Here is a 22,005-nt window from a genome sequence, read left to right on the forward strand (position 1 = left end):
TGTTGTGCAAAAATACCAATGTGCGGCGAAAACACAAATCAATCAAATCGTGCAATGCAGCAACCAACAATGAAAAATATAGATTCACAATCACACACATGTAATTATCAAAGTAATAAAAAATACGACACAAGAATTTACGTGGCTCGGCAATGCGCCTACGTCCATGGGAACAAACGACTAAATTTCACTATCAATCATCAAACCAAGGTTACAATATTGTTTGTATACTAACCCTACACATACAAAGGACTTAGAAATTTCCTAAAATACCCTTGTAGCAATCCCCTGGAGTTTTTTCCTTTGAATCCCCAACCTACTGATCTTCCCGATTCAAAATTCAAAATCAGCGCCAAACAAAACCTTTGATGGTTTCAGTAAACCGTCGATGGTTTAATACCTAGATTGAAATACTAAGACTGAAACCCTCGACGATTTCAAACAAACTGGCGATGGTTTTCTCCCGAGGGTAAACTGTTGATGTAACTATCGATAGTTTTTTTCTGAAGCCCAGTTTCCTTGTTCTTACTCACCATGCTTTCTCTGTGCATGTGTTCCACTCAACATGAGCCACATACTCCAACAGATAAGATTGAGAATTTTTTAGATGATTTTATGTTTCCCTAAAATGTTCCTTTTATAATCATTTAGGCCTTCCTCTCATCAATTCTCCCATTAAGGAGGGGCTATTAAGGAGTTCTGGGACTTTATTGTATTTATAAGCTTTTACTGTGGAATTACATGCATTTTATTACCACTTTAATGGTCCTTAATTGCAGTCTTTGTATCCATTGACCTTATGCAATGATTTGGCTATTAGGTTAATATTTATGCCTTACTAGTCCTCTTGATAATACACTAATTCTTCATCTCACCATAGGATGAAAATATTATTTTTCTTGCGATTTAATCACTTACAGATGATGTTATTTACGAATGACATGTTAATTTTTTCAACTAAGAGAAACTTAGAATGCCTATTCATATTTTAACTAAAGGGCATATTTTGTATCACATCTATTTTCTATTTTTCATTTTCATTTATGTATAGTGAAGAAATATTTTATGACAATACGTTTCTTTATGTTTTTTTATTTATATTTTTTTAACTTCTATGGATTTTCACTATTTTTAAAAAATTGAAAAGAAAATTGTATAATTTTCATTTGTTTTATTTTGACAACTTGTCAAAATACTTTAATATTCAAAATTAACTTTTTGAGCATTACATTCTTTATTTTACTTATAACTTTTAATTGGAATTAAGATAAAATGGCCATATGAATTTAAAATACAATTAAAATAAAATTATTCATATAATTTCTAAATATTTGAAAAAAAATAATGAAATTGGTTTTAAAAAGATTTTTACTATTTCCAATTATCATGTTCTATAAAATTATTCTAGTAACACTAAAAATGGAGTTTCATAATAGTTAAGTAAAATAATTAAAATAATTTTTACTTTTATTATAATATTTTAAAATTTTGTATTTTTTGTATATATTATTTTAATTACATTTTTAATTATTATTCAAAACAAGGACAAAATAGTACTGATTCAATTAATTTTTAAATTTATTTTATTTATTTATATTAAACAAATATATCCTTGATTTTTAATGTTTAATATTTATTTATTTTTTTGTTTTCATAAATTTTTTTTGTCAAAACCGTCCCTAAACTTCGACTTCCATAGTTCCATGGATTTTAACCCAAAAGAAAGAAGAAAGCATTGGTTTCTTAATCACTTTACGTTAGCGGCAAGCGAATTGAATTCAAGCAACCGTGAAGAAATTTCAAAGCCCTAAATCTCTCTCTCTCTCTCTCTCTCTCAAAGTGTGGTGCGACTGTGAGAGACTATGGAAATAGATAGGGCTGATGGCCGTACGCCAAACCAGCTGAGACGACTCGCTTGTTCTCGCAACATCCTTCACCGTGCCCATGGCTCAGCGAACTGGTCTCAAGGTATTCTTTGCTGCTGCTCTTGTTGTTGTTGTTGTTGTTTTGTGTGTTTGAGTGTTTTCTTCTTTTTTTTGGGCTGGGCTGGGGTGGGCGAGGGAGGAGGGCTGTGTTTCAGTTTGTTGACCTTTTGGGCATTTTGATTTAATATCATTTCTAAACTGCCTTGGTGTCCTTTGGGGTTTTCTTTTTTATTTTGCTGTCTTAAATTTTACAAATTGTTGTGTAAATTCTATATTTTCCTAATGGAGTTTTATTTTTTTGCGTGTTGGGGTTATACTTTGATGTGTTTTTCTCAAATAATGGGAAGATGGTGTTTTGGTTAATTTTATAATGTTGTAAATTCTACTAATATTTGAGCGGGTTGCTGAAGAAATTAGTTGTAAAGTGAATTATTTTGCTTTATTTCAGGAGATACAAAAGTCCTTGCAGCAGTTTTTGGACCAAAAGCCGGGACAAAGAAGAATGAAAACCCTGAGAAGGCCTGTGTTGAAGTCATTTGGAAGCCTCAAACAGGGCAGATTGGTGAGTTTTTTTTAAAAAAAAAATTTATTGCCTCATTGTGTGCTGTATGTCATTGTGTGCTGTATGTCATGCACATTCTATAATCTTAGCCATTGGGACTAGGAAAAGAAGAACTGCCATGAACACATTTTCTAGTGAAAATATTAAAGTCATAAACCAAGATCATCATATCTGTGGATGTTTCCTGATTTTTTTTTATTTTTTGACATTTTCATAAGGGATGATGAATTTTAAGTTTCAAATACAATCTGGAAAAAAGAGCAAAGCTGCTAATTTGTTTTAGGGTGCTGTCAGTGCTGATTGAATGCCTCCCACTTCTCTCAATTTTCTTTATCATGAAATTCTCCATATGAAGAATTATATATGAGCTATTACTTTGATCTCTTTGCTTTGATATTTTAAATTCATATTGTAAGGAGTTTACCTTTCTATGTTTTGATGCATTAATTGATTTTAGCAATTCATCAAAATTGGGTTAGCTGTTTCTCAATCTTCTTTGGGTTACCAGCAGTCTAGGTTGACAGCATGTGATCTGCAGTGTTTGGGACAATGTTGTGCTCTAACTGCACTAGTCCTGTATGTGTTAAGATGAGGATAGACTGATCTGCTTGATAGGATTAACATTCAGTTTAGATGGGCCGCTGTTGGATATTTAATGATGTATAATTGAATTGAGCTTCATCAGGTTTCTAACCATACTAGGCTTAAGTCCCCATTCACAATCATGGTTTCACATAGTAGCCGCAACCATTATGTAAGGCTTTATGTAATGGATTTTTTGGGTTCTTATTGGCAAAAACTGCTAAATCAGTGTGAATGAAAATCAGAGCCGTAGCGGCTGTTATGAATTGCTACCGTTATGCATCGGCTGTTACGGCTGTTATGGGACTGCCACACCCGCTACAAGACTATTATGGAAAGACAATAATTTTAATTTTACACTTCTCTTCTAATAATTTTTGTCCCATTTTTTTTCCTTTCATAAGTCAATTTTCAATCAGCTAAGTGAAAGAAGGGGCCAAGATTGTAATGAGCATGATAATGACACAAAATTATTTATTTTTTGTCATATTCACAATATAAGCATTAATTAGCAATTTGATATGAACAATATTTTATTTGAAAACTTGTTTATTATGATAATATTAGTAATTTGAGATTTCTTTTCCCAATGTTTGAAGAGGCTTTGGATTTGGATTTGAATAAGATGTAATGTAAAATTGTATTGAAATTTATCCAAATCCACTCAAATCCAAATCCAAGGTCCAAAGTCCATGCTCACAAATGCAGCATTTATGTATTGTTTAAATATTGTACAAGTTGTTAATACTTTATTCTTTTATGATTATAATATTTTACTTTTGTAGCTTAGATAATACAATATGACTTGTTGGTACAAATTTATTGAATTTATATTACATTAAATAATAAAATAACAGATGCAATATGATTTGTTGGTATAAATTTATTGAATTTGTTTTACTTTAAAGAATAAATAATAGAACCTGTTTAGTTTTTTGTATGTTTTATGTGCCTAATAGATTAGTGAAGTGTATCATTATATAAGCTAATTTATGTTGTTTCATTAATTTATTGATGACACGTATGATATGATTAATGGAAGTGAACAATTTATAATTTTTCTATCATAGCAATAGAATTTAATAACATTACTAAATAGTGTTAGTAATTTGAAGTAAAAGATACAAATGCATTAAAAATATTTTTTATACTAACATGCAAATATACTAATATATATAAGGTTGTGTTTGCTTGAAAAAATTCATGACCGTTAAGTGCTGTTCTCCTACGTCCTGCCACACCTATCATGCTCTGCTACATGCCACTACTATTTAAAACCATCCTCACAACTAATTAGAGCTTTTGGAACTTGTGCACAAAATGAGAAGTCGAAACCATATTCAAAAATTTCTTCCTAGATAATAGGTTGTTATTTGCAATTATGGTCCAGCACATACAAATAACGATATCCCATCCTATTTTCATTTTACATTTTCTTCTCAAAACCAAAATCTCATCCTTCTATATCATGTCATGTCTCCACTAACCCCAAACCTTGAGACCCCTAGGTTGTGGGCTAACAATTTGAGTGAAGCCTTGAAACTATCTCTTACATGGGTCCTAGGTGCATGCGTAAAGATAAACAGTTTACAACACTAAATAACACTCATTAGGGTTATAGCAACATCCGACTTGAGATAATTTAACAAATAGAAGGTAAGCATGAGTAACAAGAATTGAACCCATCACCCCTTGGAAACCATACCTCTAATACGATGTTAAATTACTACCAGATCTAAAAGCTTAGGGGTCATCTGATAGCACTACAGGAAAGCTTTCAATCCAATTAATTTGGTTAATTAATCAAATTACTTGAAATTTCTTTTTTAAGAATAATTCTCTACTGAATCAAACCAAACTTTTCCAAATACAGAATTGCTAACTGACTGGAATACAGTTTGGTTAAACCGGTTAACTGAGTTTAATTGAATATAATCTACCCCAAAATGAATTATGAGAAATGGATGAATGATTTTTGGGTATTTGGGTATTCCAACTTCCTAATGAATTAACAAAACTCTATTTTATATAAGTTAACATTTACACATGCATGCACATGATGCATATATTAATCTATATATGTTGATAAGGATATATAAATTAACATTTACACATACATGTATATGATGTATATATATTGAATGTTAATTTTTAAATGTTATATACATGTATATTAATTTGGTTAATTCAGTTAACCGAATACAATAAGGCCTATACAAAATCGAAAACCAAATAATAAAAAATCTAAAAAATTCATACTGAACCTGACCTAAGAAAAAATTAATCGAACTGATTTAATTGAATTTGGTCAGTTAATTCGGTTTTAATTGGATATTGCTCAGCCTTAGAAGCAGCGTAAAAAATTATGGAAACGAAAACTAGAAATGAAATTAAAAAACCAAAAATAGAAACTAAAGTTTGAAAACTAACAAATATTTCCAAAACTAAAACAAATTAAATCCCTAATTGAACTCATGTCAATTTTGCCCTTGAATCAAATAACAATTAAAAAAGGGGTAAAATCTAGCAACACCCCTTGATTTTTTTGGATTTGACACTTCACCCCTTGAGTTTATGAAAACTACTTAAAGAGCCTCTCGAGATTTATTTTTATTGGCAAAGCGATCCTTTCCTTGATTAACAATTAGTCAACCATTAATTCCAGGTGAAAAATGAACTTTTACCCTAACAAAATTACATTTTTACCTTTTCATTCAATTGTTATAATATAAATTAGGGAAATGAGATCAATTTAATAAATTAAGTTGAGGAAATTGATAAGTACTATGTTTTGAAGATATAATTGGTAAGCAAATTGTATGTCCAATCGATTTTCATGTTGATTGGTCCAACTGATCCAACTTGTTTAGGTCAAGTTGTTGGCATAAGTATGATAACATAATTATATTATTATTTTTTTAAAAAAAATTTAAAAATATATGAAAAAGAAAAATAAATGAATAAGAGTAATAAATTCAGAAAAACAAACTTAGATAATTATAACGTTCCAAAAATGTTTGTTATGGACAATTTTTATGCAAATTAAATAACTAATTGCATCTTTAAAACAAATGAAATATAGTTTTAATATTTTTAATTTGTAATAACTTATCAAACAGTGTTAGAAAAAAATATAAATTAAAAATTCATTTCATACTTCATAAGTTAAAATTAAAAAATTTAATGTTAGTCCTTATGTATTTAAAATGTAAATAATAAATGGATTTAAAAAAAGTAACTCAAATTTTATATTAATTGATTGAACCTTGTAGTTTGATCTAGCTTGTTGAAGTCGGTTGGATCATTAGTTTTTCTAAATTTAATTGGGTTTGTTATTTTATGAAATATGAGATTCATAAAGTAGGTTGGTTCCGGGTTCCCAATTTGACCAAGAAATATTTTGTAGCAGTACAATTACTACGTATTTTTATGGTTTATTAGAATAACTCTTAATTTTTCATATATTTAAATATTTTTAAATGATAATAGAATTAAATTATTATGCTAATGTCAACGGATTGAGCCAAATCCATTAGATCACTTGGACCATTCAATTTGAGAACTGGGATCTCCATTTTTCTTACCAATTTGGTTTTCACAACATTTTACATAACAAACTTTGTTAGTTTTTAGAAACTAAGATGGGTGGAGTGTCATATTCAGAAAACTGGGGGAGTATTGTTAGATGTTACCCTTTAAAAAAATATGGTTAAAATAATAAAAATGCAAAGATATAAATTAGAAGAATATTATAATAAAAATAGAAATTAATTGTAATTGTTTGATTTAAATAATATATTTTAACTAGAATTTTTAGTGATCCAAGAGCAATCCTATTGTATATAATGATTGAAAAATGGTAAAAACAATTTTTTAATGATTTAATTATTTTTTTCAAATTTTATAAATTTTATATATAATTTTATTTTAATTATATGTTAAATTCACATGGTCATTTTTTCGTGAATTTTTAATGAAAAATTGTGTATAGAATGAATGGATTCACCAAAGCCAATTTTGGATATTAAAGAACTGATGTTTCCTTGATAAGTAAATTTTATAAAATTTTCTTTTCAGTTTTTGCCAAAGTGGAAGAAATAAGACTAAACAGCCCCTTAAATTGTTAAGGCTTTGGGCTAGAAATGTATATCAAGCCTTAACAAATGTAATTTTTGCACGCAGTGCTTTTGAATTGGTAAAGAGTTGCAGCTTCCACATGAATCTAAGTTCTTGCCATCTTGATAAAATTCAGAAATTCAGAGATTTGATATGCTTGCTCATGCTTAGTAATTGCTCTTGAGTATTGCTTGTTTACTGCCCTTTGAGCTGCAATTCTGGCATTATTAATAATATCTGACGGTTTTATATCAAGAATTGCAATCATAAAAGGTAGGAGCTCACTGTTACTGTAAGGTCCTAACAAAGAATAGCTGGTTTGTTGCTTCATATGATTTTGCTAAAAATTTCTTCAATGCTCAGGAAAACTGGAAAAGGAGTATGAGATGATATTGAAAAGGACTTTGCAAAGCATCTGCCTTTTGACCGTTAATCCAAATACTACGACCTCAGTTATAGTTCAGGTGAGGTTCCATGATTTACTTGGAAAGTATCTGTCTAGCTTAGAACTTGTGCTGCCCAACTTGATTATCTGCCACTCATAGCCAATTACATTGCTATAGTTTTGGAATCTGCAAGACTTCGTACACCGGTAACAAAGTTGAATTGAATACATGTGCTAACATTAAAAATCCCTTATGATTTCCTTTCTTATCTAATTAAATCAAGGGCCTCAAGTTAAACTTAAACATGATATTGTTTAAGACCTATTAAAACTATCTTGTCCTCATTTGCATTGGCAAAGCTACCTTCACATTAGGGATGTTTGATCTGGTGCCCTCAATCTTGAAGCTCAGGTGATGATGCAAGGTACTAAGTCAGTGTTACCTCTCCGACTTAAAGTGGTTAACTGAGTGTAGTCTGTTTCCTTTCAAATAGCAGTTATGCTATTGCTAGATCCAATGGGCTTGGATTACCAATGAAACAATCTTCAACATTTATCCCTACCTTCTTAATCAATGCTGAGATGGTTTGTTGTCTCTTTGATGTTCTACTTCAATATAAGATATTATCCTTTTTATGTTTGAGATATAGCTTCTTTTCTTGTTTGTTGTTGTTATTGTATGACTTGCATTTTTGAAAATTTTGATGCAATATGGTTTTTCATTGAGACCCAAAAAAAAAAAAACAGATAAAATATAAAAGAGTTTTATGCTGGGTAAATAGTTGGTAATGACCCAAAATTTTGTTTGGATGCTAGCAAACGGATAAAATATAAAAGAGTTTTATGCTGGGTAAATAGTTGGTAATGACCCAAAATTTTGTTTGGATGCTAGCAAACGGATAAAATATAAAAGAGTTAAATAGTTGGTAATGATCCAAAATTTTATTTGGATGCTAGCAAATAACAATGAAAAAAGTTCATTGCATTGCAGAAAATGGCTGAAGATGGAAGACAGATAGGTTGACTCTTTCTCTACACGCTAGATGCATGCAAGTACATGTCAGCCTAGTAGATCTTCTGCTCTGTTTGGGCCTTCCATTTTTAACAATTTTCATTCAATTCCTGTAGCCCTTCATGTGATGATGAAATTATTGAGTGTTGATTCTTCAGATAATGGGTTCTCCTGTTTCCTTTGCAGGTTGTCAGTGATGATGGTGCGGTATCCTTTATGGTTATGCTGTTCCCTCTATATATACACGCACACACATATACACCTATATACACTACAGTTACGAGTGGTTGTGGAGTGTTAACATTCACAATTCTTCTGTGCTAGTATCCCCTTATGTGATCTACAAATGTCATTCAAACATATATTAAAAGAGAAAAAAAAAAAATAGGGGGGGGGGGGGTGGGGAGGGATTAAGGATTTGGACATGCTACCAGGTTAAGAGTGATGGAGTTGACAGGGATTTAGATTCAATTCTGCATGAGCTTCTGGTCTTAATTTTTTCAGTATGGTTTATGCTTAAGCTTTTGGTAGACCCCTGTGAGGGTTCAGACAACCATGGCTATGAAAAATTCTCCTACAGATTGATGTACAGCATATGCTTTTTCCTGTCATGGAAAATCAAAAGATATTAATTCCATTGAACCTCTTTTTTCTTCATCTTCTTTCTCATCTTTACCTATATGTTGAGATGTCAAAATTTTCCTTTACTGTTTCCTTGGCTAGCTTCTTCCATGTGCCATTAATGCAGCATGTGCTGCTCTTGTAGATGCTGGAGTTCCTCTGAAACATCTGGCTGGTAAACAAGGCTCTGTAGCTATGCTTTCTATTTTTCATTTTGTGAATTTCTATTGAAACCTAATTTCTATTTTGAACAGTTGCCGTCTGTTGTTGTGTGGCAGAAAGTGGATATGTTATACTAGACCCTACCAAATTGGAAGAACAGGTTATTCCGGTCTTTTTCTTTAATTTTGCTTCCCTCTTGGTTTCGAAAAGGTTGATCACCAATTGCTGCCAACAGTGAAATATTACATCGAATATGTTGCTCTCTTGTATTATTGCTTTTATCACAAAGTCTCAAGGTACCATTCAGAAACATTGGGAATTCAAAATTAAAATAACCCTATTTCCATATGAATATTTACTCAGGTTCACACACACGTGATCTTACATATGTAATATTCGTTTCGAGATGAATAAACAACTGTCATTTATGGTGGCTAGGAGGCCTAGGTCATGGATTTTTTTTTTTTTAACATAAGCAGATTGGATGCTCTAATGCTCATTTCTTAACTTGTGTTCTGAAATGACAGAAGATGAAGGCATTAACTTATTTGGTCTTCCCAAACTTGATTCACTCAGTTCTGCCAGAAGGATCATCGCTTGTGGGAGGTGAACCTATGGGGCATGGTGTCATTACATCTGTTACCCGAGGTGTGATGCCAGGTATTTGCTATGATTTGTCCTTGGCCTCTCTTTCACATTTATCGACTGCCATTATTATGGAATCTTGTTATGAAGACTGGGTTTTGAGGTAGCCTTGGGATGGATTGCAATCATCATTGGTTATTATATACCCAAGCATGGTAGTGGAATTGGGTTTTGACTTGTTCTCTTCGTGTTTGTGCTTCTTGTCTGTTATTTTAGGCTCCATTTGGATTCAGATTTTGTTGGAGAAAAGGGAAAAAAAAATTAAAAAAGGGGAATTAATCTTCTGTTAATTTTTCTTCATCAAATATGATGATGAATAAAAAGTTATTCAAATATGATCAAAATTTAAGAAAAATTAAGAGCTAATGATATGTAAAATAACAATTTTTTCTGTTGATTTACTAAATATACTATTTTATTTCTCGTTTGATAACAAAAAGAAAAAGTGGGTTACTTCATATATTCCTTTCATTTCTCTCATGTTTCCAATTTGCCCATGGGGCCTTAAGAAATTTGAATAACATGATTTTTCAGATTGATGTTAATATCTATGAAGTTTATAAAAACCCTTAGGAACTAATTGTTAGGATTGCACTTTTTGTTCATGTAGGTTAATTTGGCATTTGAATTCAAAAATAAAATAAAATGCACTACTCATTTGTTCATGAATATGACTCATAACCTAACATTTGTTAATGTTTAAATCTGTACCCAGTGGATGATTATCTTCACTGCCTGGAACGAGGGCGTGCTGCATGTGCAAAGATGTCAGATTTTCTCAGGAGAAGCCTGCAGTCCCAACTCCCAAGTGACTCCACCAAGGCTGCGTGATTTCTGACCTGATTTCTAAAAGCATTTGATAATCAACCAATTGATGCTGTTTCGTTGGTGGTGGTTGCTTCCTTGTCTGTAATCGGAGATCACACTCTTTTTTTCTGGTAGGTTATCACAAGTTTTACCTAACCCACCTGATGAGCATAAAACCCAATGTGAAAATGTTATGCATTGGACTGCTAATTACCCCAACACAAAGACATACGAACCGGGGAAAAAGAAGAAAGGTAGGGGTTTACTAAGATTATTCTTTTGACATGAATGTGCCCAATTGTGCTGGTTGATTATGGCTTAATTCAGATGTAAGAAAAAGAATTGTATGGTAAGTAAAGACAGCTCTATCTTTTGTAGTCACTAGAGGGGTCGTAATGAAAATAATTTGGCTTTTGATGATAAAGAACTGCAAGTGGTAGTTTTGGATCGCTATTATTTTGAAAATTTGAGTTTCCTTTTTCTTAGTTATGCATTTTGATCAAAGAGTAGGTTTTATATGTACGTGTGCTAGACTAAGAATGGTTTGAGATGAGGACTCATGCTATAATGTTAATGTGGTGGTTTGCAATATGAAAATTCTGCTGTATGTTGATATCAAAATGCTGTAGAAAACTTTTTGCCCCTTTCAAGTGAGGCAAATTGAAAATTTATTGGATGTTTTTTGTTGACTCCTAGCTTTGCATATTTGCTGTGGTAGCATCTCAGCAAAGATGTTGATTGAAGGAATATCCCGTAAAGTAAGTTCTGTGGTTAAGCTTCAAACTTCGAAAGTCAACGGGCTTCTTGGTATTATTTTTCAAAAAATATTAAGATAAAGGTAGGCTGTTAAATTATGTAAAGTTTATATTTATTCTAGGTATAAAATTATTTTATGGAGCCTCTAAATGGATCCTCTTACAAATCATCAATTAGATTTATTTTTTCTTTTGGAGGTAATTTAGTGCAAGTTCACTAAATGAGGCCTAGTTTTAGACAAGAGCCTGAATTCTATGAATGGGGTTTTTGAGTGCGAAATCTTATTTGAAGCCAATTACCCAAAAAAAAAAAAAATTGTCCGTACAAGTCCTTGAATTTTGAAACCACCAGAGATTAAAGAAGTGTATTTGGTATGCTCCCAAGTGGATGATTGACTCATATGATAAACTATTTTATTAAATCACTTGTTCTTGAAATGTGATGTCGGCCTAATTACAATATTTTTATTTGATTTGTGTTATTAAATTTTCAAAAACTTGCCTAAGATGTTCGTATTAGTGTTTGTTTGAACATTCAAATTTTGATAGACATTTCAAAAAAAATTACTGTTATACCCTTAACCTATGTATGAATAATATATAAAGAATAACTATTAAAAATATCTACCAAATTAAATCCACATCCTAAAAATTTCAAGCATCATAAATAACAATAATCCATAATGGGGGCAATATGACCTAAAAATTTTAGCTTGTATTGTCATAACATAGTAATAACATTATTTTTATTATTTTCTTGATTTATGTTTTTATTATTAAAACTATTCATTGTTATAATTATAATTATATCATATAATGATACTATATTATGGGACATTAGTGTTCAAGTGGTTAAAATAGTAAAGATAACTTGGTTTAGAAAATAAGATTATTATGATAATGGAATCTTATAAACTTACTCACGGAGGATGATAGGAATAGGATGTCAATGTTTAAATATTCATCCACAAGGGTGTCAATGCAAGTTCAGTATATTTTTGTTTTTTTATTTTCTATTTTATTTTTATGTGTAGTTGCTTGTGCCATCTTTGTGCACCCTTTATATTATAGTGGCAGTCTCCCAACTAAGGAAATTTCCCGAGATGCTGCAAATAGAAACTCACTTGGGCAAGGAGAATTGCTTATCACCTAGGCGACTCATGAATCACAAGTACCCATTGAGACAGTAGAGGCCATGCGATCATTCAGATGACGATGGTCGCCTAGTCATCAAGGGACATGGCGAACAAGTATCGTGCAAGCATGGTAATTATAATAAAGTTTTGTCAACTATAATAATTGGGTCTTTAGTAGTGAGAAACCGATCGAATTTATGATTTGTAACCATAAAATTTAAGGATAGCAATTATTTGGGCACAATTTGGGTTTTAATTGTAATTCCAAGTTTGACTTAAAGTTGATATAAATAGGTGTGTAATCTATCTTGTAATCATCTCCCAACCAATTTACACATAAAAGAACTAGCCTAGCACTAAACAGGACCCCATCCTTCTATCCATCTCTCTCTCTCTCTCTCTCTCTCTCTCTCTCTCTCTCTCTCTCTCTCTCTCAATCTCCTTCTTCTCTCTATCTTCCCCTCTCTTCTAATTCAAGTTTTCTCACCTCCTTATTTTCTCCCTCCTCCTACAACTTCTATCATTCTTGCTATCTTTATCCATGCACCTCTATCGAGGTTGGCATAATTATTCCATTGATAACTATCCACTATCTCCCCATCTCAATCCACACAATTATTTTAAAAATTACTTTATTTATATATATATATATATATATATATATATTTATCAAATTTCTTTTTGACACTCACATAGAACCCACTATGCTACCAATTACTAGAGTTGTAAAGTAAAAACAAGTTGTCACCAAGGTCAATTAGATTCACTAATGTTGATCTAGCGATGATTCAACAAAAAATTATCGAGAGTTTTCATGTAGCCTCTCAAACCTCTTATAAGGCAGTGACTACGATAAAATTAATCATGGCTATTTCAAGAATGACATGAAGTCTTGGATGGAGAGCACAGGAAAGGAGATTCTTAGCGATTCAAGGTTCACAATAGAAAGGTCTGAGGAAAATCTTACTATAGGTCACCCACAGTATTTTTGTTGGGCATGGTCAAACTATTGCCTATAATGTGTACAACGCATTTGGCCAATACGTTTTTTAAGGGATGATGCTAGGGGCAAAAATCACTTCATGACAAAACCATTGCCTATAACTACTTTAATGAATTCAATGAATCCGCTCTTTTATAGAAGGACGCTGGGGGGCAAATCCACTTGCCCTACAATCGGCTCATAGTCTAGTCATCATTCATGTTGACTTTAACAAGACTCAAAAATATGAGAAGCAACGAAATCTACTTATAAGCGTTGTCAGCTAAGAGGATTATAAAAAATATTCCACTAACAATTATGTAAAAGAGGATGAAGAGCTTAAGGCTACCACCAATGAAAACATGAGGGCTTTTTAGCGGCCAATTATAATTAAGAGGAGCAGGATTCCAAAACGGCCAAATATGAAGAATTCAATAACTCCTCATAGGCTAAGGACTCAAAGTTTGTTAAAGGCTAAGACAATCTGGAGAATGAGAATGATCTCAAGATTGATCTAGAGATTGGTGAAATTATTAGCAAAATTTTTTAGTTAGGTCCCTTGGTCTAGCCTATATCTTGTATAGGGTGATTATCTCCTAAACCCATTTTTAATTGGTCAACTATGCTCCAACCTACTTAGGGAGCATCATTTAGAAAATATTGATTGATAAGAAAATTATTCACCCTAAGAAAATAAGGGAACATTTTAGGCAAAAAAGAAAAGAAAAAGAAATTACGACTACTTATTTATAAGCGTTGAAAAAATAATCAAACGAAGTAGTCATGGGGGGGTCATTGTTTGTGCCATCTTTGTGCAACCCCTTGTAGTATGGTGACAATCATCCAACTAAGGAAATTTCCTAAGGAGTTACAATGGAAAGTCACCTGGGCGAGGCAAATCACTTATCACTCAAGTGACCAAAGAATCACAAGTAGTCACCTAGGCAACAGAGACCATGTAGTCGTCTGTCAATGATGGTCACCTAGTCATCAAGTGAAGGTCGCCGAGTTATTATTCAGTAAGGCAAACAAATATTGGGCAAGCATGTTAATTATGATAAAGTTTTGTTAGCTATGATAATTGGGCACTTGATGTTTATAAACAAACTAAATTTATGATTAGGATTAATTGCCTAAATTTATGATTTGTAACTGTACAATTTTAAAGGTGGTTTTTAATTATAATTCCAAGTAAGACTTGGGATAGATGTAACTAGGTACATAATCTATCTTATAATTATCTCCCAACTAATTCATACACATAACACAACCAACCTAGTACTAAAGGCAGCAATTATTTGACTTGTAATTCTAAGTTTGACTTTGGATGGGTACAAATAGGTGCATAATCTATCTTATAATTATGTCGCAACTAATTCACACACATACCACAATCAGCCCAATGCTAAACGTGCCCTCGTGCCTTCTCTCTCTCTCTCTCTCTCTCTCTCTCTCCATCTTCTCCTTTATTCTAATTTTCCCTCTTCTTTCTCTATCTTCTCCTCTATTCTAATTTGAGTCTATTTACTTCCCTATTTTCTCCCTCCTACTATTTCTACAACTTCTATGATTTTCACTATCTCTATCCTTGCATCTTTGATGAAGGTTTGTATAACAAGTTCAATCACAACTAATCCACTAATCCACCATCTCCCAATCCCAATCCATGCCATCATTTAAAAGATATTTTTTTTCTTGATCAAACAGTAATAAAGAAACATTTTATAACAATACCTCAACCCTCATGGAGGAGCAAAAAACCACAATATATTATTATGGAAGCTAAAACAATAGTTTTTCCGACTACATTACAATATCTCGCCCCTTATACAAGAGTAACTATGGCTAGATATTTTATACAATGGAGCATGTATAAAGGAGTCAAATGTTTTTCTATATTTTTTCTCGGCACAACTAGGTCATCTAGGACTTGAAGTAGAGATGTAGACACCCCATTTTGTCCACGACTCTATATAGTAAAATTTATATTTTTTTTTAAATAATGCCCTATTGGGTCTTTCCCTAGGTATAATCACCATTCAATTCAAATTCATACATTATTTTGTAAATATTTATTTATAAAAATTTAATAAATAAATAAATAAATACATAATAAATAAAAAAAGATAAGAAAAAAGCTTTTTAAAACAATACTAAAAATCTTATGGGCTCACTTGCACACACATTATAAGAAGAAATTTCAGTTAGAAATGGGTGGTAATTGCAAATCAAAATTTTAAAAAAATAAATAAAAAATCAATCAATCTGTTATTAATTTGATTGATCAATAAGAGTTAATGGGTTGCTTTCCCCTGGGCCTATAAATAGTGATTTTAAGAGAATTGATGGGAGGAAAAAAATTAGTAGAACTGGAGAAGAAAAGAAGTGAGATAGCTGAGAGATTAAAATGTGAGGAATAAAGAAAGGGTTGAAAATTTGAGAGTGAAGGAAGCCAAAGTTCGGCCATTGGGGGTAGCCGAAAAGCAGCAAAAGAAGAAGGAACAACTTGAAATTATTGAAAGCAAAGGAAGCAGAAAACAAAACGAGACAATATTAGGAACAACAAGGAAGAGGAATTGAAGAGGTAGGCATCTTATACTTTGATTAATTTAAATACATGACTTGTTTTGAAAATTCAATTAACAATGAATAGAAAGGTAACCGATTGGGTAAGTTTGCGGAATTGTGAGGTATAAATGATTATTTAGAAAGTTTACCTTTATTTTATTTTTTTCAAATTTACTAAAAATCAAATTCCCCAAGCAATGTGTATAAAATGAGCATTTAAACCCTAAGAATCCCTCTGAAATCCCCCAAATAAATATGGATGTTTGACCCAGATCCTAGAATATGGACCCAAAAAACTTGAATACCAATACCCGAGAACTTAGATACAGAAAACTTGGAACCAATGTATGTTTTCTCTGGACGGTCGGATTGCTGTCACATCAGCGATTCATGTCAAGTGCTCTATATCCATTAGTTTTTGCCAGGTGGTGGGTGACGTCACCATGCCATGTGTCGCTTCCAAATTTTCAAAAAATAATATATATATATATATATATATCTCCTACTGCCATGTGTTGCCACCGATGGCTGATATGTGGCAGCCCCTCTTTACCCTTTCCCCAAATCAGGTTAACATGATCTCACCCGAGTCAACTCAGATTGACCTGATTCAAAACAGTTGAACTGGTCAGATCTTCCTAGACCACCCATCCTTATTTATTTTCATTAATTAATTTCCATTCATTTTTAATTCACAAAAATTGGAAAAAATAGTAAAAAAACAAATTAGAAAAAAATAGGAAAAATATTTAAAAAAAAAAACAAAAAAAAAATTCTTTGAGTTATTTTTTACTTAGGAAACCACAAAAATGGAAAAAAAAAAAAAAAAAACATAAAAAATGAATAAAATGGAGAAAATTCTAAAAAAAAAATCCAAGAAAGTTGTAGAAAAAAGTTGAAAAATGCCAAAACATACTTTAAAAAGTTTGAAAATCTAAGAATGTTTTTGAGATCCTTTATTTGCTTAATTTTGTGTATTTGCATGGTTATTTTATATTTGTATATATCTTCTTATTATTATTATTATTTTTTTGCATCCCAATCATAAAACAAAGGGTGAAGAAGTGTTTCAAACTTTACCTATATCAGTTCTGAGAGGGGAGGTTTATCTAATAAGTTCTCCTCCTTTGGAGTCTAATTAGAAATTCCTAAATCACACCATATTTTACATTTTATTTTTGAAATTTCAATGTTTATTGGTTTATTAATGAGTTAATTAAGGAACAAATTGGAATTTCAATTTGGAATAGTTCATGGTTAATTAAGTACCGTTCATAAAATGGGTTTGTAGGGGGTGCTAATACCTTCCCGTAGCATAACTATACTCCCAACCTCAGCTTTGGTAAAAGCAGACCGAAACTACTAGTTTTTTAGTCTTAGAATTAGTCTAGAGACCAATCAATGATTAGTAATTATGTGAACTAACCGCACCTAGAAAATAATAGGCTAGTGGCAACTCCATCAAACCATCAATATTATTACTCCTCCCATTCTAGACCCTTTTCAAAGACGTTGTGATAGCTTGGCAACTCCACTAGGGATATAGTTAGTCAAACCATTAATTCATTGTGAATTATCTTAAATTTGAATATGATGGTCCTTCGATTGCTCCATGAGTTTACCTCTATATATGAATAATTACTGATGCGTGATTTGATTTTTGTTTTTATATTCAAATGAATGTTGTGAATGAATGGATAGGTGTATGCAAGGTGTAATAATGTGATGTAATGTGAGTTCAAGCTTTTAACCTTATATGTGCACACATGCTTTTACAAGCCTTATACCCAGGATTTACCTTCTTAGGATTAGATAGGGGTGTAGTAACTTTAGCTCCTATGAAGCATAAGTCTTCAGGGGCATGTGAATGACTCCACTCAGTTTTTACCTTGTCCAAACTCATTAAGGAAGGATAAGGGATATTCTAGGGACCTCTTATTGATAGAAATAGAACCTAAACCACACATACTTAAATCCTATTTCCTTTCTTAGGATAGAGCCTCGGAGAAAACCCATAATTAATGAATCCACCTAGTTTGGGACAAGAGTTTGATCTTTCTTTGCATACTATTTCTATTATTCCGTTGTATATTATTTTGAGGGTACTGTTTTAAGGATAAAACAAGGTTATTAGTCCTAAGGGTACCGCTTGATCTCTTACTTTTCAGTGTCGTTTGAGATTAATAATACTATAAATTCCCTTCCAATTTGTAGTACATTTAACATTGTTAATATTTTGCCACATTTTTTTTGGTATTCATTTTAGGTATACACACTACTTTGCCAAAATTCTGGATTAGCCCCAAACTACCCCATGGACAACTTAGTAGTGGTGTAAAAACAAGAAGAAACATAAGTACAATGGTATTTAGAAGACCATCAAAGTCATCAAGGAGACAGTTTGATTGAAGAAATTGAAGTGATGTTGCTAGCTCGGATTAAAGTTGACACTCGATCAAACTCTTTGAAAAATTTGAAGGCAATTTGGGTAGGTTGGATAGTAGAAATACGATTGTAGTTTTCTTAGTTGTATGGTTACATCAGATTTTGTTGGCCTAACAAGGCTTAATCTCATTTGATGATAACAAATCAAGGTTACTTAACATGTTTGCATAAGTTAAGTTTTGGAGCTTAAATGTTTTTATGAAATCAAGTAAGTATGCTTGAAGAGCTTAAATGAAGTTTACACTTAAAGCTATAAGCCATGATGGATATAAAGCTTCAAGTTATAAGGGACATGAAGGTTATTGAAGAATTGATTAAAGCTCATAAGGATATTGGAAGCTTCACAACATGTAGACTTAGGAACCTAGATAGATTCATCTTGTTAAAGTCTCATGTAAGTACTTCAAATTTCAATATTAATGATTGAAGCTCTTAGAAATTATTATGGACTTAGAGACCTATTTTTATACATGGAAAATATTTTCATAAAGCCTAAATTGAGTTTTCCAAGTTACAAGTTTAAGTTTTGGAATCAAACTTTGAAAAACAAAGTGTGGCCAAGTGGTCAGGCGATCAATGATATATCATCAAGCGACTGATATGCTACTGATGTTGGTAATGAACGAATAGAATAGGAACAGACGATTGAACTATCATGACCAGTCGACTGACCTAGTACTAACTTTCCGAATGCGCTATTTTTAAAGAGCTTGGGCGACTGACCTTATGGCTTAGTCGACTGATATCTGTGTTTAAACTTTTAATAAGCACTAATTTTGTTTCCAAAATTGAAGAATTGATTTCCAAACTCAGAAAAAACTTAAGGAAAATAGTAAGAAACCTTTTTGCACTATATATAGATTATATTTTCGCAAATTGGGTTAACTCATACACATATACAAATTCAAAATAAAGTGTTATACTGCTGAAAGTTTTCTAAAAATGGTTGCTATGTGTTCTTGCTGAATACTCACAAAAATCTGATTTGTTCTTCTACAATCCTCACTTTATAATCAAATTACTGGTGATATAATCTTGATCTTCATATCTTTATTGATTTTATTGAAGTATATATTGTGATTCTAATGTGTACAAATCTACTCTAGCTGAGAGTATATTTCTTGTACAAACAAACTTGTGTTTCTTGTATTGTTATTGACGATTCAGGTTTGTTGAATTGTTGCCTAGCGAGAGGGTTGTTCTCGTTAGAGGGGCATCTCCACCTTGAATAGAGAGAGGGATACTTCACCTAGTAATGAAGTGGAAAGGAAAATCCTCAAAGCAGGTTGCTCGAGGCAAGGACGTAGGCTGTAGGCCGAACCTTGTAAAAATCCGGTTGTTCAGCTCTTCTTCCCTTACTCTTTAAATTCTTGCAAGATTATAACCTGCGTGTATGTTTATTTTCTCTTCAAGAGATTCCTTTTCAAGAGGTTCCATAATAGGGATTTCATTTTCAGGAGAAATTGGTTTTGTAGATGTCAAATGGATTATCCACCTCCGTAACCTTTTTTGGAGTGTTTACAGATTTCAATTTTCTCTTTCTGGGAGTTTTATCTTTTGCACCAACAAGCCTTTCATGCTTAACTTGTAGTTTAAGTTCATTAGTTGGCTGTTGTCCTTTAAGGACATCAATACGTGTTGGAATATTTGCAGCAAGTATATGAGATTTTAATATGGCCTTTGTATTTGTAAAAAAAAAAAATCTGTTAATTGATTTGTAACCCTTTGCAAATGCATAATCTTCTAAACTTCAAGTTCACTTTGATTTGTACAAGAATCTAAATGAGATAAACTCATGGTATTTCATATGATTTCATGTTGTGATTCAGACACTGATTTTGCTCTCCCTAATGTAAGGAATACTACTTCATCAAAATGACAATCTTGAAACTGTGCTTTAAAAAAATCACTTGTTAAAGGTTCAATATATCTAATAATAAAAGAGGAATCAAAACCAACATAGATACCAAGCTTACATTGAGGATCCTTTTTAGTTCTTTGAGGAGGAGCAAGAGGAATATATACTGCATAACTAAAAGTTCTTAAATAAGAAATATAAGGTTGTTGCCCATAAACTAATTGCATGGGTGAAAGATTATTGTAAGCAGTTGACCTTATATGAACTCAACATGCAACATGAAGAATAGCATGTCCCCAAACAGATAAAGAAATTTGGTTCTCATAATCATAGGCCTAGCAATGAGTTGAAGTCTCTTAATAAAAGATTCACCTAAACCATTTTATGCATAGGTATGAGCAACAGGATGTTCAACATCTATTCCAAGTGACATGTAATAGTTATCAAAAGTTTAAGATGTAAATTCACTAGCATTATCCAAACGAATTGATTCAATTGGATAATTCAGGACAATGAGCTCGTAATCTAATCAATTGAGAAAGAAATCTAACAAATGCAATATTATGAGTAGAAAGTAAAGAAACATGTGACCATCTAGTAGATGCATCAATTAAGACCATGAAATATCTAAATACTCCAGATGGTAGATGTATTGGTCCACATATATCACCATGAATTCTCTATAAAAAACTGGGTGATTCAAGACTTACTTTTAAAATAGATAGTTTGACAATTAATTTCCCTTGAGAGCAAGCAGTACATATGAAATCATTTTATAAAAGAATCTTTTGATTCTTTAGTGGATGACCATGTGAATTCTTAATAATTCTTCACATCATTACATCTCCAGGATATCCAAGATGATCATGCCAAAGTATAAATAACTTTGGGTCATTACACTTCTGGTGTAAGACATTATATAATTCAACTGCTTTGATATTTGTATAATACAATCCAGAAGATAATGTTGACATTTTTTCTAAAATTTGTTTCTTCCTAGAAACAATAGAAGTAATATAAAGGAATTCTTTACTGCCTTCATTTGTAGTTTCAATGTGATATCTATTGAGTCTTAGATCTTTAAAGTTAAACAGATTTCTTCTGGATTTGTTGGAATACACAACTTCATCAATTTGTAATAAAGTACCATTGGTTAACTTTATATTAGCTCTTTCGGAGCCTTCAAATAAATTTGTAGAACAAAATATTATATTAACATTTGTTATAGATATATTCAAGTAATGGAAATATTTCATATCTCAAAAAATTGTGTGTGTTGTAGCACTATCAGTTAAACAAACTTCTTGCAAAGACATTTTAGAATCAATCAAAACTTTAAGACAATTCACACTACAACACATATTTTAAAAACTCATTATTATAATCGATTATAATAACAATAAATACAATAATTTATTTATTAAAATCAAAATATAATATTGCT

The 22,005-nt window shown here is 31.7% G+C and overlaps 1 protein-coding gene across 2 annotated transcripts; it reads left to right on the forward strand.

Moving 5' to 3' along the window:
- The first annotated feature begins 1,631 nt into the window (after positions 1 to 1,631).
- On the forward strand, positions 1,632 to 11,241 carry LOC131151973 (exosome complex exonuclease RRP46 homolog). Of its 2 annotated transcripts, none has more exons than XM_058103508.1 (8): positions 1,632 to 1,968; positions 2,374 to 2,487; positions 7,549 to 7,649; positions 8,769 to 8,789; positions 9,306 to 9,378; positions 9,458 to 9,525; positions 9,893 to 10,025; positions 10,726 to 11,241. In XM_058103508.1, the coding sequence occupies exons 1-8, from the start codon at positions 1,863 to 1,865 to the stop codon at positions 10,839 to 10,841; spliced, it is 732 nt and encodes a 243-aa protein (XP_057959491.1). In that variant the 5' UTR covers positions 1,632 to 1,862; the 3' UTR covers positions 10,842 to 11,241. The 2 variants fall into 2 exon arrangements, with proteins under 2 accessions (XP_057959491.1, XP_057959493.1); XM_058103510.1 differs by having other exon boundaries at positions 1,701 to 1,968; positions 9,482 to 9,525.
- The last annotated feature ends 10,764 nt before the right edge of the window (positions 11,242 to 22,005 follow it).

Source organism: Malania oleifera, chromosome 3, assembly GCF_029873635.1.
Source record: "Malania oleifera isolate guangnan ecotype guangnan chromosome 3, ASM2987363v1, whole genome shotgun sequence".
NCBI classification, from domain to species: domain Eukaryota; kingdom Viridiplantae; phylum Streptophyta; class Magnoliopsida; order Santalales; family Ximeniaceae; genus Malania; species Malania oleifera.

What these genes read in the sequence shown, in the direction of transcription:
- LOC131151973 (XM_058103508.1), top strand. Translation starts at nt 1,863, where the DNA reads ATGGAAATAGATAGGGCTGATGGCCGTACGCCAAACCAGCTGAGACGA. An exon ending in CGACCTCAGTTATAGTTCAG is followed by an intron (nt 7,650 to 8,768) that starts GTGAGGTTCCAT and finishes TTTCCTTTGCAG; the next exon opens with GTTGTCAGTGATGATGGTGC. An exon ending in CTACCAAATTGGAAGAACAG is followed by an intron (nt 9,526 to 9,892) that starts GTTATTCCGGTC and finishes CTGAAATGACAG; the next exon opens with AAGATGAAGGCATTAACTTA.